The sequence below is a fragment of the Onychomys torridus genome, chromosome 14 (assembly GCF_903995425.1).
Source record: "Onychomys torridus chromosome 14, mOncTor1.1, whole genome shotgun sequence".
NCBI classification, from domain to species: domain Eukaryota; kingdom Metazoa; phylum Chordata; class Mammalia; order Rodentia; family Cricetidae; genus Onychomys; species Onychomys torridus.
The window spans coordinates 69,389,938-69,406,967 of record NC_050456.1 but is presented as its reverse complement, the minus strand read 5'-3'; the positions used below and the strand labels follow the sequence as shown (position 1 = coordinate 69,406,967).

Below are 17,030 nucleotides of genomic sequence, written 5' to 3'. Positions count from 1 at the left end.
CAAATCAGACATGAAGCGAATCACAAGGCTAGCACCCAGGTTGAGGCTGCTTTTTATAAAAAAATAACCATCAGAAGTATCCAACATACAGCCTTGAGCCACACCAAACTGTAAACTTACTTAAAATATTAGATTTTTTTTGGTGGGGGGAATATAAATATATAGTATATATACATATATGTATATATATATACACACACACATATACACACATATATATATATATACACATCTGTGTGTACACTATATATATTTGGTAACATGACTGCATGCTTCATGTATGTGAACTTTGTAGATGATGCTGTGGCTTCAGAAAAACCAAACATGGGACCACTCTGCTGGCTGTGCCCTGGGAACATGCCTTTGAGGCACCAATGCTCTGCAGCAAGGCAAAGCCTTACGCAAGCAAGACAGGAAGAAGGCTGACTGTGTTTCAGAGTCCCCCCTTCTCTGCCCCATGGGTAGAGCCCATGAAAGTCTCTCCCCTGTGTCCACATAGCTGACAGTGGGAAGAGCAGCCTAGAAGATAGGAAGAGCCCCTTCCCTAGACCAGGGGTTCTCAACCTTCCTAATGCTGCACCCCTTTAATACAGTTCCTCATCTTGTGGTGACCCCCGACAATAAAATTATTTTAGTTGCTACTTCCTAACTGTAATTTAGCTATTGTTATGAATCATAATGTAAATATCTGTGTTTTCTGGTGGTTTTAGGTGACCCCTGTGAAAAGGTTGTTTGATCTCCCCCAAAGAGGTTGATGGTAACAGGTTGAGAACTGCTGCTCTAGATTTTTGAGGAAGTCTAGTTGGGGTATGACCCTTGAGGGGCTCATGGGATGGAACAAGCTGCAGAGACCAGAGAACCAAGACGGAGTGTTCACACCTGGAGAAAGCAGGGTGCTCTCTGAGTAAGTCTATACAGGACAGAGGGATCTGGGCTCAGGGAGGCAGGGTCTTAACTAGTCAACTGGAAGGAATCAGGGACTTCTTGTCACTCAAGAGTTAACTAGAGAGCATTTTCAAAATTTTCTACAAGTTTCTATGGACACGACATGGCATCTGAGCCACGCCCAGGTATGGATCCCCTCAGGATGTGTCCTGGATACATCTGCTCACTGCCCCAGAGAAAGAGGACCCCATGTGGAGATTGTGTTGGGAGACATCAGAGCACCTCTGGCATGTATCTAAAACCTGGCTGATGGATTCAATCTCCCGGTGATTTTTAACTCTAACCAGCAAGTTCTTTGTCCCTTATGCACCTACCAAGACACAGCCATCTTTTCCATCCATTGTTACAAGGGGATCTTACAAAGGAGGGGAAGGCAGGTGGTAAAGAGAGGACCACGCCCTGCCCAGGGACCCAGGCAGGATTGGGGTAGTGTGTAGGTGCACATTAGTGCCTTGGTGGGTTCAAAAATGTCTGCTATTCTCTGCTGACTTCCGGGGGAGACCAGCCAAGGTGGACTAAAAGGCCACTGACGTGGTATGGGACAAGAGCAGCCCAATCTTACACCCAGGGGAGCGGGGAAGCCACAGAGAGCAGCCTCCAGTGCTATTCTGGACTCTCTCCTGCTTTCCCAGGAGAAATGATCCAAGCCCCTCTTAATCCCCATTGTCTCTGTCCAAAGGCTGCCCCACCTCAGTCCTATGAAGGATTCAGGGAGGACAGAGGTCGGGAGAGAGACAGACACCTTCCATTTGAACACACAGCAGTATGTGCTTCTTTTTCTGCCTCTGAAGAGAAAAAAGCTGTGTATTTTTTTTAACTTTTTTTTTTTTTTTGTAGCAGAAGTAATTACACCATGCTAATTTAGCTATAGGGATAAAACAAAGAAAGTAATTCTGTATAATAATGGAAGGATGTTTTTTAAAAACAAAAGCCTATATTACCAAATGAATCTTTAAACTCATGAGGAAAAATTATTTAGTTAAACAGAGAACTTTTTACTTTAAGCTTGTAGTTTCCTAGCTAGGAGAGATGCCCAGAGCCTTTGAGGACTTTGGCACATAAAGACCAGAGAAAACTAGTAAGAGGCGTGCCCTACATGCTCAAAGCATACTTTTCCATTTCTAACTGCAGTTGTGAGACATCTTATAGCTTCCAGCAAATCCTGAAGGAGAGGGCAGGCAGCTGGGATGGTCTCTGAGAGGACTCAGAGGATCAAAACACAGTGCGCACCCTCAGAGGCTGTGGCTTGTGCCTTAATAACATCTAAAACTTAGCATTTGGTCTTTTTTTCTTTTCAGGAAAAAATAGGGACATTAAAAAGGGCAGCTGTTAGAATATGATTTGGGGAACTTCTGGGTAAATTTAATATTCTGAGAGGTTGATTTTGACCCAAGAAATAAGATTCCTACATCTCCACTCAGGGCAAAATCACACTCATGCCACTGGGCCAGGCTGGCCAATCAGGTGTACTAGCTAAATCAAGATGGGCACCTTTGGCCCCAGCTCTGCTACATCCTGATGCTAAACTAGATCCATGTGATGTGAATTGCTAATGAAATGAGAATAATCCAAATTTACATCACAGAGCAGTTAGGAGGCTCAAAGGGGAGACAGAAGCACTCAGAACTAGCTTGTGGCTTTGAAGGGGAGGTGGAGGTGCGTGTGTGTGTGTGTGTGTGTGTGTGTGTGTGTGTGTGTGCGTGTGCGTGTGCGCGTGCGTGTGCGTGTGCGTGTGCGTGTGTGTGTGTGTGTGTGTGTGTGTGTGTGTGTATACGAGCTACTAGGCTTACAGCAACTCTGAAGCCTCCTGCAGCTGAGTTTATACTGAGGCACCTTCAGGCTCCTTCACTCAAGCTTAGCCGTTCTTCTTAAGGGAAATCTGCAGTCTAGTCTGAAGACAACCACACTTATCCAGATGGACAAAAAGCGAAGCCTCGACTCAGTTGAGCTACTAATACTGATGTGAACCCCGAATTGAAGGCTGGGCAATGGGAGTGAGGTCTCGTCATAGTTCTTCTGCTTAAGGGAACACAAGCTTGAACACTTTGTCCCTTGAAATTAGAGAACATCACTACAGATTCCACCATGGGCCCAGGAGGACTCAGCTGCTGGATTTACAGTAGCCACCAAGGTTAAAATCACTAAACTCCTTACCCTGGCTCACTCCCATGCCTTCTACTGTGCAAAATATCTCAGTATTTAAAGTGCATCAGACCCAATAGACTTTTGCAATAGAAACATTAAAAAAATAAAAACCTCACTATATAAAATTAATTTGTGCTTCCTCATTAGAACCCAGGAATGGTTTATAGTCATGAATCTGTTACACAGAGATTTCAGAGCTATGAAGCAGTCAAACATTGTTTCCTATTTGCCTGTGTTTGGGTCCATCTCCCATCCCTGGCCTTGCATGTGTAGCAAACTCCTGAAGCTGAAAAAACCTAGCTGTAAAAATTCTAAGGTACGCTTTTCATACTTGGCTTCGGCCAACCAGGAGAGTGATGTGCGGGCACTCTCTTCTTGTCTTTAGCCATCACTTCTGCAAGTGGTTGGGAATATAAACAACTGGGTCCTTCGGTGGGGTGGTTTTGAAAGCAGAGCATTAACAGAGATGTTACAAACCTGAAGGGCGGCGCATGGCATCCTACGGTCTGAAATGTGTCTACATTCCCCGCCATGTCTCTGAGTTAGCACCTGTCTCTGCGTGGTCGTCCACCTTTTGCTATATTCCAAACCAAATCGTCTTGGAGCCAGCACAAGATGACATGCAAAGGATTCTTTTTTTTTTTCTCCAAGGGTAACCTTTTTGGTCCCTGTCAATGATCCTTTGCTTTTGTGTGGAATGATATTCTTCAAGTATGATGATCTATATGTGATGTTTTATTTTTTAATATTTCATTGCTCATTTTCTGAATGTGTCAATAAAAAGGATAACAGTATTTGCTTGCTTTTCTTTCTTCTACTGGGAAATAATGCTTCCACTCTTCCTATTTTTTCCTATAACTGCAGTGGTTTCAATTCCCTGCAGGTAAATTCCTTGTCTCTTCCAAGTTTCCAGTGTTCCCAGCAGCGTCGGATGCTCATTGTGACACAATCTGCCCAGAGATGACACTTGCCAACCACAGTCCTACTTTGCACTCATCTAGGACACCTCACGTTCACTGACTGACTCATTTCTGAGGTTGCCCATGGGACAGAAAGACAAACAGCACACAGAAGTCCTGCTGACTAAAGTGTGCAAGAGAGAAGAGACATGATGCATCCCCGCAGCTGGCAGCCAAGAGTCTGTGAAGTTGCTCAAATGATGCCTGGACCCTGCCATGCAGGGGCAGATACCCAGCAGCCTGGCCCATGACTGGACAAAGACCATGGTGGCCCTTCCTTCCAGCTCATGAAAGGACTGACAGTGGCTGTCAAGGCAGGAGAGACCTGTGTGGAGAAGGAGAGAGAGGGGACGCCAGCATCATGGTGGCCACAGCAGTTTCTCTTCCGGGCGACAGCTCAGCTTTAATCATCTTCTCGGCACATGGGCAAGTTGACGAAGGTAAAGACGTTAAACTCTATCATTATGGAGAAGCACAGGAAGACGGCATATAGGACCAGCACGTAGATGCCCAGCTTTCGGTCCAGGCGCCATTTGTTGAGGTGGATGCCAAGGACCTGGGAGGAGACAAGAGCAGATCTAGGCTTGGTGGAGCTGACAGACTACTCTGAGGCCTTTTAAACCAGAAATAACAGTGTAGGCTCCAGAACTTTTTGTAAAATGTAGTCAAGATTCTGGTCCAGTTGAGACTAGATGCTGAGACCTGCCCCATGACATGGCTGAATCCATGGTAACCACTCTCACACACTGGCCCTCCCCTAGGAGACAGGCTACTTCCTCAAGGTCCAACATGTCCTCGCCATGGCCCTTCCCTAAGGAAACCAAACCTTTCCTTTTGCCTCAGAACCTGGCATCATAATTGTTTCTCTTCATCACATTTCCCAGGCTCATTTGAGCCATTCTGGGTGAACTTCTACCTGGGCCTTCCTTTGTTGTTGGGGGAACAAGCTCCCCACAACCCCACCCCAAGTGCCCTATCTCTTATCCCTGAATCAGGGCTTTTCTGGGTTGGACCACAGCTGCCTCCACAGAGCACAGAGATCTGTAAAGACAGAGAAACCTGGCTTCAAACCACATTTTTTGCCACTTGCTAACTCTGTGGCCTTGGGCAAGTTGCTTAACTCCTGAGCCTTGATTTCTTCTGCAAAATGGGAATAATAATACCTTTCTCATCATGGGTGGTGAGGTCTGAACAAAACACCACAGATATGAAGTGCCCAGCATAGGTCTGCACATGAGAGCTGGGAGGGTCGCACTGTTGTTTCATGTTGTCCCAGAGACTGTCATGTCCCCCATTTGGCAGCTCAATAGGTGAGGAGAGTTTCTCTCTCACTGGACCAGCCAGAAAGAAATGAAATGTAATCATGTGACATGACAACCCTAGAGACATCTGCTGTGTGTGCGTGCGTGCGTGTGTACACATGTGTGGGTACATGTAGAGACCAGAGGACAATCTTGGCTGTCATTTCTCAAACGCTATTCACCTTCTTTTTGAGTCTCTCACTGAACCTGGAACACTCTAATTTGGCGAGGCTGGGTGGCCAGAGAACCCCTAAGGGCCTGCCTGTCTCTGTTTCCCCTGCACTTGAATTACCAGTGTGCATCACTATGACCCCTTATTTGAACAACATGGGTTCTGGGACTCTAACTTGGCTTTAACTGACTAAGCTCATCTCCCAGGTCCCCTGGTGACATCTCATTTGCTCAGGATGAAGTACCATGGTGCCTGTAGTTACTCTTGGCCAAAAACAAACAAACAAATGAACAAACAAACAAACAAATAAACAAATAAAATAAAATAAAAGAAAGAAAAAGAAAAAAGTAGGTTTGGGGTATCTTTGAATATATATATCTCCTCAGTGCGGAGGACAAGCAACAGGAGATGTACACAGCCAGGCTGAACTGGATGAAATGCAGTGTTCATGATACTCCCATTTTGAAATGGTAAAACTCACAGTGAGCGCGACAGACCCCAGCAACAGCGCCACGGAATAGACCAGTCCCCGGCTGTTGATCTTCACCTGGAAAGCAAAGCACATAGGCCACAAAGCTTGAGCTGCTTAGCTAGTCTTTCCCCAAAGCCCAGCCCTCTTCAGAATATTCATTCCCTCCTTTGGGAAATGCAGGGCTCCCTCTGGTGAGCATGCAGGAATGGTCAGGACCTCATGACAAGGGGGAGCCAATAGGTTCAAGTCTGCATTTGGCTCATCAGGAAGTGGCCCAAGATGGGGATAGGTGCTAGTGGGCTTAGGCAAGAGGAAGAGACACTGACGAGCATGTAGCAAGCACAGGCTCCCTCCTGCAGACTAGACTAGACTGTTCTAGAAGCCATCAGACAAAGCAGGTGCTAAGGACAAAGGGTAGCACATCTCCCCAGAACTCCAGGCTGGAACTGGGTAGACAGCGCCCTTCCCTCTGAAACATACCTATGCCCTTCTTCAGCAAGTGGCTGGACTTACCGTGGATCCATAATTAATAACCATGGTCTGCAGGCCCCACGGGATGCCAAGCCCCACCAGGATGTCAAACACGTTGCTTCCGATGGTGTTAGAGACTGCCATGTCTCCAAGTCCTGGGGGGATTAACAACACATTTCTCCCATCAGGGGTTGGTCTCGGGGAACCCCCACTTCCTCTCTGAACTCCTCTATCAGTGCTGTTCAAAGGAAGGGGGGTCCTTCAGGGACTTCATGTTTGTAAACTTTTCTGTGAGGCCTAAGATTTGCCTCTTTTCAGGAGACCTAGAGGGCCCATTTGTGGGTTGAATCTGTATGTGGAAGTCCTAACCCCATACCAGCACTTCAGAATGTGGCCTTATTTGGAGATAACGGGTTATGATGAAGGCGTTAGGCTGAACCATGGTCCAGCCCGACTGACTGGTGTCCTAGGAAAAGGAGAAATCCAGATATCAATAGTACACAGGAGAAAACCGTGCCAGGGCAAAGGTCACCAAGTAGAAGATTCTCCCTCACAGCTGCCAGAGGTGCCAGCCATGCCCATGCCTTGACCTTGGCTTTCCAGCCTTCAGAAATGTGAGATGTAAAGTTAAAGTTAAAGATGTTTAAGTCCCTCCATGACTCTCCTTCAGGTTTGTCTGCTGCCATTCTCAAGGGCCTATCGCTGGCTCTGCCTCACTTAGTTCCCCCATCTTGGTCGGGTTTGGGTGGTGCAGGAGGTCGGCTGGGAGACTGGCCCCCGCATTTTACCCCAGGGTACTTTTGAGAAGCAAAGGTTAAGAGATTCAGATAGAAGGGAGAGAGGATAGAGAAACAGATAGAAACATAGCCTTGGGAGGGCCTGGATCCTTATCCACTGGCCCCTTTTGTCTCTTCTAAAGGGCTATTTATAGGAATGCCAAGGGGTGGAGCAAAAGAACTCCCCCCAGCACAGCCAAGTGCAGACCCTTTCCGATCACCTGGTAAGCACACACGTGGTCAAGCCATCCTCGAAATGCAGCCCTGCTGGGTAAAGTAAGCTCCGATCTCTCTAGGAAACCTTTATGGGCCTCCACAGGGTGTGACGACCACTCTCACATGGCAGGTGACCAAGGGCTAATACTTTGCTAGTCTCACGATGCTGGTTTAGTCTCTTTCTACCAAGCCACAATATATATTTGTGCTGAGACAGTGGCATCCATGGCCTTATCTGGGACCACAGAGCATCAGCTCTTACATTCCTGTGGTTTCTGCAGGGTGACCTTTCTCTTCCCAATCAGAGGCCATTGTTCCCCTTCCTGTCCCACTGTCCAAGATCCTGCTGGTCACACAGCTGAGGCACATCCTCTCTTGAGGTGGAGATCATGAATTAGAACGCATTTCAGAAAAGACTCGTGTTGGCTGAACTCTGACATTGCTAGCTCCCACAAATGAGGGCACAGAAGGAACAAGCCCGAAACACCGATGTCTACAACCTAACATTGCTTTGGTAGCTGTGTCATTCATCAGCAAGTCCGTCCAGCATCCAGACCCGCCTCTTCACTACCCCCCAGTGTGCCAGGCCACTCCTTCTCCCTCGTTCTCACCGCTGTCCACTGATGACCCCCAGCACATGCCTGCTGTGGGATGTTCTGTATGTCAAATGTGTTGCTCTGATTGGTTAATAAATAAAACACTGATTGGCCAGTAGCCAGGCAGGAAGTATAGGTGGGACAAGGAGAGAAAAGAATTCTGGAAAGTGGAAGGCTGAGGCAGAGAGACACTGCCAGCCGCTGCCATGACAAGCGAGATGTAAAGTACCGGTAAGCCACAAGCCACGTGGCAAAGTATAGATGAATAGAAATGGGTTAAGTTAAGATAGAAGAAGTAGATAACAAGAAGCCTGCCACGGCCATACTGTTTATAAGTAATATAAGTGTCTGAGTGATTATTTTATAAGTGGGCTGTGGGACTGCAGGGGCTTGGCGGGAGCTGGAGAGAAGCTCTCCAGCTACACATGCCTCTTCCTCCCTGGCGTGAAAGACTTCAGCTTCTTGGCAGCTTAGGGCTCTGAGGTCTGGATCTCTATGACTCTGGTCTACTAGGCTCCTAGACTCTAGCAATGTGAAGGAATGTGCGGTTGATTGTTTGGGATCAGCTACTTGTACCTGGTGAGGACGGGCTACAGATGTTGGAATTTAGAGATGGATGGGGGATATAGGAGATGGAAATGGGGGATGATGATGATGAGTGTGTCTCAAGGCAACTCTCTGGGCTGCACAGGTGGCTGGGAGCCTTAGGGCAGTGTGACATACACCTTAATGGCAAATAAGTCACCTGGGGCTGTTGTAACATGCAGGTCCTGACTGAGCAGGGACAGTGCACGGCCTGAGGTTCTGGGTGTAATGTGAGTGCCCCAGTCGATACCTGCCTGCTATGCTTTGACCTGCAGGGAGCCTGCAGAGAGGCCTAGTGTAGAAGCTCCTGTCAGGGAACCCGTGTGATCTCCTGAGTCACACAGTTGACTCTGAACCCTTTGTCAGAGAGAAGCTTCTAAGCCTGACCGTGTCTACTGGGTTCTGTGGACCACATTGCTGTTACCTTATGACAGCTTTGCACTCCAAACCTTAGCCATAGTGTAGCTAGTGAGACCGTGTCCTACTCCAGGACTCTGCTTGTCCCTTGTTCCTAAATAAGACCCTTCGTTGACACTGGGACCAGCCAAACTGCAATACTTCCTTCTAGCCAGCGTTTAAACCAAACATCCTTTTGTCTTGTTGTCTTTCCCTGGTGCTCACCCAGAGGTGACTTTGTCACCTGTGTGCTGTGAAGTATCTGTGAGACTGACTTTCCCCAGGTTCATATGACTGAATACCAGCTAGGCCCCCACGTCCCTCAGCTTTCTTTTCACTCACTGTATTTGTGTAAGGAGTTGCCTGCCTCCAATTCATGTCTACCCCAAGCCTCTGACTGTGACTGAATTTAGGATTTTTACAGATGCCATCAAATAAAGCTATACTGAACTACGTGGGCTCTAACTCAGCATCAGCTCTTCTTATAAGAAGGAAGCATGGCTGCAGAAACACAGAGACACACATAGCCTGCAACAACAGAAGCAGAGCCTAGAGGGGTACAGCTACAGGCTGGGTAAGCCAAAGAGCGCCAGCTCACAGGAGGAGGCAAGTGGGATCTTCCTGGAATGTGAAGGGTGGGTAGGCTGCACATGCCCCAGGCCCTGGGTTTCAGACTTTGAGTAAGGTTGACCTGCCCTAGGAAGCAAAGATACTAATTTCAATGGTCACCCAACTAAATTCTATTCCCCTCAGCTGCCACTTCCAATGGCCTCTAATTTTCTACGTCAGGCACCTGCCTACCCAGCACTCAACACGTTCCCACACTGCCTTCTCTTCACACCACTGTCTCAGCCTTTGCATCTCTTGGAGGAATGTGTCTTTATTTCCAGAGCCAACCTTTCTCCCTGACGTTGCCTTCTTCTCCTGTCTCCTGAGGACATTCTTCCTGTTTGGCCTTCCCATCCCATGGACTTTCAAAACTTGCCTACCATGAAGACATGCACTAGCCCACTCTGGGATGCTGTCTCCTTGGTAGAGAGGAGCAGAGAATGAAAGGCCAGGCTTAGCAGCTCTTTGGATTTTGGGTCAAGGACTGTGAATCACTCCTCATTTTGCTCAACTTGGGTTATTTCTTCATAAACCCAAAAGAAAACTGATATACAAAGCAAAATGCTTCACATCTTCTAGAATTCCGGAGAACAGGAAAGAGTCATTGTCTAGGATTTTCATGATTCCTGTCTGAGACAGACATGGTTCTCATTTGTTATGGCTTGAATCTAAAATGTTTCCAACAGGCTTATGCTCTGGACCCTTGTTCCTCAGATGGTGGCACTATTTGGGGACACTGTAGAGCTGTTGGGAAGCGGAGTCTAACTTGTGGACGTAGGTCACCACTTCCAGTTTCTGGTTCCCATCCACCACGATGTAAACACTCATTCCCATGTTCTACCCTGCAGTCCCTGTTGCGATGGGCTGAGCTCTCTGGAACCGATGAGTGATGAGCGAAGATAAAGCTTTCTTCCCTCAGGTCATTTGGTTCAGGGAATTTGGCCACAGCAGCACAAAACTAGCTAATGCATATAGTCACTCATCTGCTGTGTGACTTCTAGGTCACGGCTCTGTTACCAGCTCATACTGTGACCTCAGGACCCATCTCCTTTAAAACAATCACACAGGAAAATACTTCGAAAGATCTAGGGGAGTCCATTCTAGTATTTGTTGTAGTGTTTTTGTTTGTTTGTTTGTTTCTGGGCATATCAAGACCATCCCATATCCAGCCTAGAGCAGAGGTAACTTTGGCCTTGTAGTCATGATAATAAAATGAGGACCATACAGTGACAGTTGGGCCAGTGGGTGACTGACTTCCCAAGCAGGAGAGGAATAAGATCATTAGAACCTCACCTGACATTCTACCCCACTACTCGCCTCCCAGCTACACAAGGCCTATTGGCTCTAGCATCCCCCTCCCCACCACTCACCCCTGCCTCCTGGTTACACAAGGGCTATTGGCTCTAGCATCCCCCTCCCCACCCCACCAATCACCCCTGCCTCCTGGTTACACAAGGCCTAGTGGCTCTAGCATCCCCCTCCCCACCACTCACCCCTGCCTCCTGGTTACACAAGGCCTAGTGGCTCTAGCATCCCCCCCCCCCCCCCCACTCACCCCTGCCTCCTAGTTACACAAGGCCTAGTGGCTCTAGCATCCCCCTCCCCACCACTCACCCCTGCCTCCTGGTTACACAAGGCCTATTGGCTCTTGCATCCCCCTCCTCACCACTCACCCCTGCCTCCTGGTTACACAAGGCCTAGTGGCTCTAACATCCCCTCCCCACCACTCACCCCTGCCTTCTGGTTACACAAGGGCTATTGGCTCTAGCATCCCCCTCCCCACTCCACCACTCACCCCTGCCTCCTGGCTACACAAGGCCTAGTGGCTCTAGCATCCCCCTCCCCACCAGAGCCTGTGCAGCTGAGATGCAGGAGGGAGTGATGGATGGATTCCATGATGCAGCTTCCATGAGGCTGTCATCCACGGTGGGGTGGGACTTAATTGTGATGTGGCTGTTTGGAGGTGACCCACATTCCTGTAAGTAGCTCCTCCCTCAACCATACTCTGTAAGTAATGGCAATAAAGTCTCTGGTTCCTCAAGCTAACTGGGATGGAGTAATTTCTTGGGTTGTCATCAGTATCCTATACAGTGTGAAGAGATGTTTGCTCATGTCTCCTCAGGAATAGTGACACGACAGTAGTCTCCCCACAAGGGAACCTAATAGATGACAACTTCTAGATACCACGGGCTCCCTCTGATTGGGACCTGATAACTGCCAGTTCTAAGAGCCATACTCAGCCAGCTGAGATGGGGAGCTTGCCAGGGGGTGCAGGTGGCTGAGGCTCAATCCATACCTTGTCTTGCCACAATCAAGCTGGCCATGCAGTCTGGAACACTTGTGCCTGCTGCCAGGAAGGTGATGCCCATGATGACATCAGGGATCCCAAGAGTGTATCCAATAATAGTCACCTGCAGAAGAGGTCAGAGTCAGAGATCGGGGTGAACTCACAGTGCAACAGCCCTGGAAATGTGATACTGTGGTAAATTAGGAGAAAAGTCTTGAATATGGCTTGTTTGTTTGTTAGTTTATTTTTGGAGGCAAGGTCCCATGTAGTCCAGGCTGGCCTTGAACTTGCTATGTAGCTAAGGGTGGCCTTGCACTTTGAGTCTTCCTGCCTCTATCTACCTCCTAAAAGCTGGGATCCTGGGCATGCAGCACCACACCAGGTCTATGTAGTACTGGGGACTGAACTCAGGGCTTTATGCATACCAGATAAGCACTCTACCAATGGAGCCACGGCCTCAGCTTCTTAAGGAAAAAAAATTTTTTTGAGACAGGATCTTACTATGAATACCAGGCTGGCCTCAAACTCAGAGATTTTTGTGTCTCTGCCTCACCAGTGCTGGGATTAAAGGCGTGCGCCACCATGCTTGGCAAGAAAATCTCTGTGTTTTTTCACTGATCATGCAGTATCTGCTATGGCTTTAAAATCTTTCTTTAAATTTTTTTCCATTTTACTTATTTTTTTTATGTGTATGAGAGTTCTGTGTGCATGTAGTTCTCAAGGAGGTCCAAAGAAGCATAAGATCTCCTGGAACTAGAGTTACAGATGGCTGTGAGCTGCCATGTGGGTGACGGTAATTGAACCTGGTCCTCTGGAAGAGTAGCCAGTGTTTTTATCCAGTGAGCCATATCTCCAGTCTTGCATTAAACATTTTTATAAAATAAAGTGAAAATGACAGTTAACTACCATTTTTGAAGAGCCATCGACGACCACTATTGACACATTACATCTGTAGGCAGGTCCCAGACTTGAGGACATTGACAATCCCTTGGAGGGTCTACTAGAACCAGACCACCAGGCCTCACCCCAGAGTCCCATGTGAGGCCTAACAACCTGCACTCCCTGGTGGTTAGTACCCTGAAGCTGCTGGTCTGAGAACATCTGAAAATGTCTGTGCACTCTTGGTCTTGTTTTTGTGAAAGGGGGGAGGTCAGATCATATTATCACTATTTATTTTGTAACTGTTTGTTTCATGTAATAATATACCGTGAACACCTCTCCACTTGCAACCATCGCCTACACACATTTTAAAATGATGCTTATATTTCACTGGTATGGCCTGTGCATTATAACTAGTCCATCACTAATATTTTGATGGCTTCTTGTTGGATCTCTATGGAGGACTTGCTGTATTCCAGGTGGTCTACAAAGGTATCTTACTCTCTTCTTGAGTAAGACATGAAGAGACACCATGACCACAGCAACTCTTAAAAAGCAAAACATTTAATTGGATGGCTCACTTACAGTTCAAAGGTTCAGTCCATTATCATCATGATGGAACATGGTGGTGTGCAAGCACATGTAGCTGAGAGGTAGCTGAGAGTTCTAATCTTGCACAGGCAACAGGAAGTGATCTGTCTCACTGGGAGTGGCTTGAGCAAAAGAGACCTCAAAGCCCACCTTCACAGTGACACACTTCCTCCAACAAGGCCACACCTCCTAATAGTGGCACTCTCTTTGGGGCCATTTTCTTTCAAACCACCACACTTTCATAATCTTATCTATTCTATTATTTTCTGCCTACTGGTGAGGAGGACACTATTGTTATGCTAAATGAGAGACAGAGAGGTTAAGTACCAATGTCCATGGGTACCAGCTGCTCACAGTGGAGCATGGACTCCCAGCCAAATGCTCCAATTTCCTCTCCATCAATGTATCTGTATGTCAATGTCTGAATTGTCATCCTTTTACTTCCTTAAGGAGAAACTCCAAGACACAGACCTGCTGGATCAAAGGCTTCTCAAGAAGATCTTGAATGCATAGTCACAGTCTGCCAGTGAATGCCATTTGAGATAATGACATTAGTGAGGCGGCTGGAGCCATTAGCAGCAGAGTTGGGGCAGCCAGATAGAGGCATTTGGATTACCCTGGTTTAGCCCTTGGCTGCAGCTTGCCTCTTTTCAGAGATATCAACAGTGATGTCCCTCAGAACTGATCATATCTCAGTTTGTGAGAGTTTTAATTGTCAACTTGACACCAGTTAGATTTATTAGAAAGGGAGAAACCTCAACTGAGAAAATGCATCCCTAAGATCCAGCTGTAGGGCATTTTCTTAATTGTGATTAATAGGCAAGGGCCCAGATCATGGTGGGTGGTACCATCCCTGGGCTGGTGGTCCTGGATTCTGTAAGAAAGCAGACTGAGAAAGTCATAAGGAGCAAGCCAGTAAACTCCTCCATGGTCTCTGCTTCAGCTCCTGCCTCCAGGTTCCTGCCCTGACTTCCTTCAGTGATGAACAGTGATACAGAAGCATAAGCCAAATAAACCTTTTCTCCCCCAACTTGCTTTGGTCGCGGTTTTTCATTATAACAATAGAAACCCTAAGATAACCTTAGAATTACCTGGGAAGATAGTAATAATGAGGGGTTGTCTAGATGAGGTTGGCTTGTGGGCATGTGTGTGGAAGGACTGTTTAATTGTGTTAACGGATATGAGAAGAGCCAGCCCACTAGGGGCAGCACCATCCTTGGGTCTGGGTCCTGAACTGTAGAAGCGTGGAGAAAGTGAGCTGAGCACTAAGCGTTCACGCATTCACATCTCTCTCTGTTCTTGAGTATGGATGTGATACGACTAGTTCCTTTAGGTTGCTTCCTGTCCAGGTATTTTTTTTTTCCCCACAGCAACAGTAATGAAACCAGGACACTACTTCATGGTTCCAGTCCCGGCAACTGCTGTATGGCTTTGGACAATCAGGCTTGCTTCTCTAAGTCACCACACTCTCATGGGCTCAGCGGCAAGGATGCAATGAGGAAGTGTAATATGAATACCTGGCCAGGGCCACATGTTTCCTTCATTTTCAATCATTTGATTGTATTTTATGGGGGCAAGAAAATGAGAGCCATCAGATTTCAGCGTTCTGAGAGCCCTAGACTAAAGGTGCTTCCCAGGTACCAGGCTCAGCCAGTATGTGTGAATTATAGAAACAGCCCTGGGAGAAGAGCAACAGATGAGTTTGAACATACTACCCACACTCAGAGGGGGTCCAACACACTACCAGCTACCCCTGTTCTTGAGTGGGGACATACAGACACACACACCTCATTTTCTCAGACAGTGGCACACTGCTAACATGCCCTGGCCCTGGAAGGAGGTACTCAGGAGAGGGAGAAAAGAACAACTGATTCATCACTACCAAGTCCACACTGTTGACCAAAGGGGCCTCCACAAGCCACTAGCTGTGACATACGAGTTTTGAATTGGTGACGCTGGACATCTTAAGGGTAGCCACTGGGCTATGTGGAGTTGCTAGAAGTACCTCCTTTTTAAACTACTGAACCATATGGCTAAGAAGCAGCAGGGTGGGGGGACAGAAGATGGGCACAATTTGTAGGTATGCCCACACACTTCAGAGTCTGGGGTCAGGGATGTCACATGAACCTTCTTCTACCCTGAACTCAAACTCCAGTGCTCCAAGCCTCCAGATGTATAGGTTTTGAATTGGAAGCAGAACAATGCTCCCAGCTTCTCTTTGTTCCCGTGTCCCCAACTGTACTTTAGAAAGGACAGTCCATTTGAAGGTCTCTCTACTTGATACTGACATTAGGTCTTTTTGTTGTTTTGTTTTTAATTGAGACAAGGTTTTTCTTTGTAGCCTGGTTGTTTGGAACTCAAGAAAGATTAGCCTGCCTCTGCTTCCAAGAGCTAGGATTGAAGGTGTGCACCTCTGACATTTGCAAACGGTTCTTCTTAACCCCTTGAAGGTGACAGCCTTAAAGGCAATGGGTTGGGGATGGCCTGGTGGCTTCACTTCTTCCTGGTGGCCCATTGGGACATCATGGAAGCCAGCACTGGCCACCAGGGCAGGCATACCTTAGAGATCAAGGTGAGCTCAGAGACACTGTCTTCTTTATCCCCTCTTATCATCAAGACGATTGTATTTCCCTAAACTGAAGCCATCAATGCTCAAAGCAATACCACAGGTCAGACTGGCCCAGCAGGGTGGCTCTCATGACCCCAGTCCAACCTGTGCTAGGACTCTGGTTTTCAAAACAAAAGCAGGATTTGTAAATGAAGATACTGAAGGTGGGAGTGTCTCATCTCTTTGCCACCTAGAGCTCACTGAACAGTGCTGACATTTTCCGTAATGAGAGAAGAATTTCACAAATTCTTTAATTTGACCTTTCTAATTCCCATGCCTATTCAAATTTCACAAAATACTCTACTTTTTTTTAACTTGTTATGTTTTGGGAATATGACTTAGTAAACATCATTGGTCCCTTTAAAACATAAAGATGGCTGGCTTTTCATTTTGCTCAGGGAAAGTAAGATGTGAGATTCAATTCTTTTAAGGTGCTGCTATTATCGTCTTTGAGAGGCATCTTTTTCTAGGGATGTGGGTAGGAAATATTTCAAGCCCCACAAACAAACAAACAAACAAACAAACAAACAAGTCAACAAATGTAGCATGTACTATTCAGGATCCAATAACTGGGCTCTCTCCACACAGGGCTGGGAAGAAGGGAAATGAGACAGTGGCTGGTTGGAGAGCAGGATGTCTAACAATGGGCCAACAGGCTTGAGAGGCAGTGGTGGTCACCCCAACTTCATGGAGGGGCTCACCTTGGCTCCAGGAGTTAGGTCAGTCAGCCACTTGCTCAATTGTAACGATCTTAAGAGGCAGGATCATGCTTCTCATATGTTCTCTCGGGCAGAGTATGTGGTTCAGTATCAAGTACTTGCCTAGCATATGAAAGGCCCTGGGTGACTCCCCACAGCCCATTCTTCCTGCTGGCCTGCCTCCTTCCTCTAGGGCGAAGGGAAAGAGGCCCTTGGGCTCATAAAGAACTTCTCCTGGCCCCATTGCCTTGGCAGTCAAGGCCTGCTCACCTCCCTGATGCTGCCCTCTGTGTTAGGAGGAAGAGGAAATGATCTAATGAGGTA

General features: G+C 47.3%; 1 protein-coding gene across 2 annotated transcripts in view; it reads right to left on the bottom strand.

Annotated features, from left to right (window-relative positions):
• Window positions 1-2,675: 2,675 nt before the first annotated feature.
• Slc24a4 (solute carrier family 24 member 4) overlaps window positions 2,676-17,030 on the bottom strand; it is a 138,914-nt gene continuing 124,559 nt past the window's right edge. For both annotated transcript variants that reach the window (XM_036206186.1, XM_036206187.1), the window contains exons 14-17: window positions 11,940-12,054; window positions 6,508-6,620; window positions 6,004-6,069; window positions 2,676-4,605 (exon numbers count right to left, since the gene is read on the bottom strand). In XM_036206186.1, coding sequence (XP_036062079.1) covers window positions 4,453-4,605; window positions 6,004-6,069; window positions 6,508-6,620; window positions 11,940-12,054 — 447 coding nt within the window. In that variant the 3' untranslated portion in view covers window positions 2,676-4,452. The remainder of the gene's footprint in view (window positions 4,606-6,003; window positions 6,070-6,507; window positions 6,621-11,939; window positions 12,055-17,030) is intronic.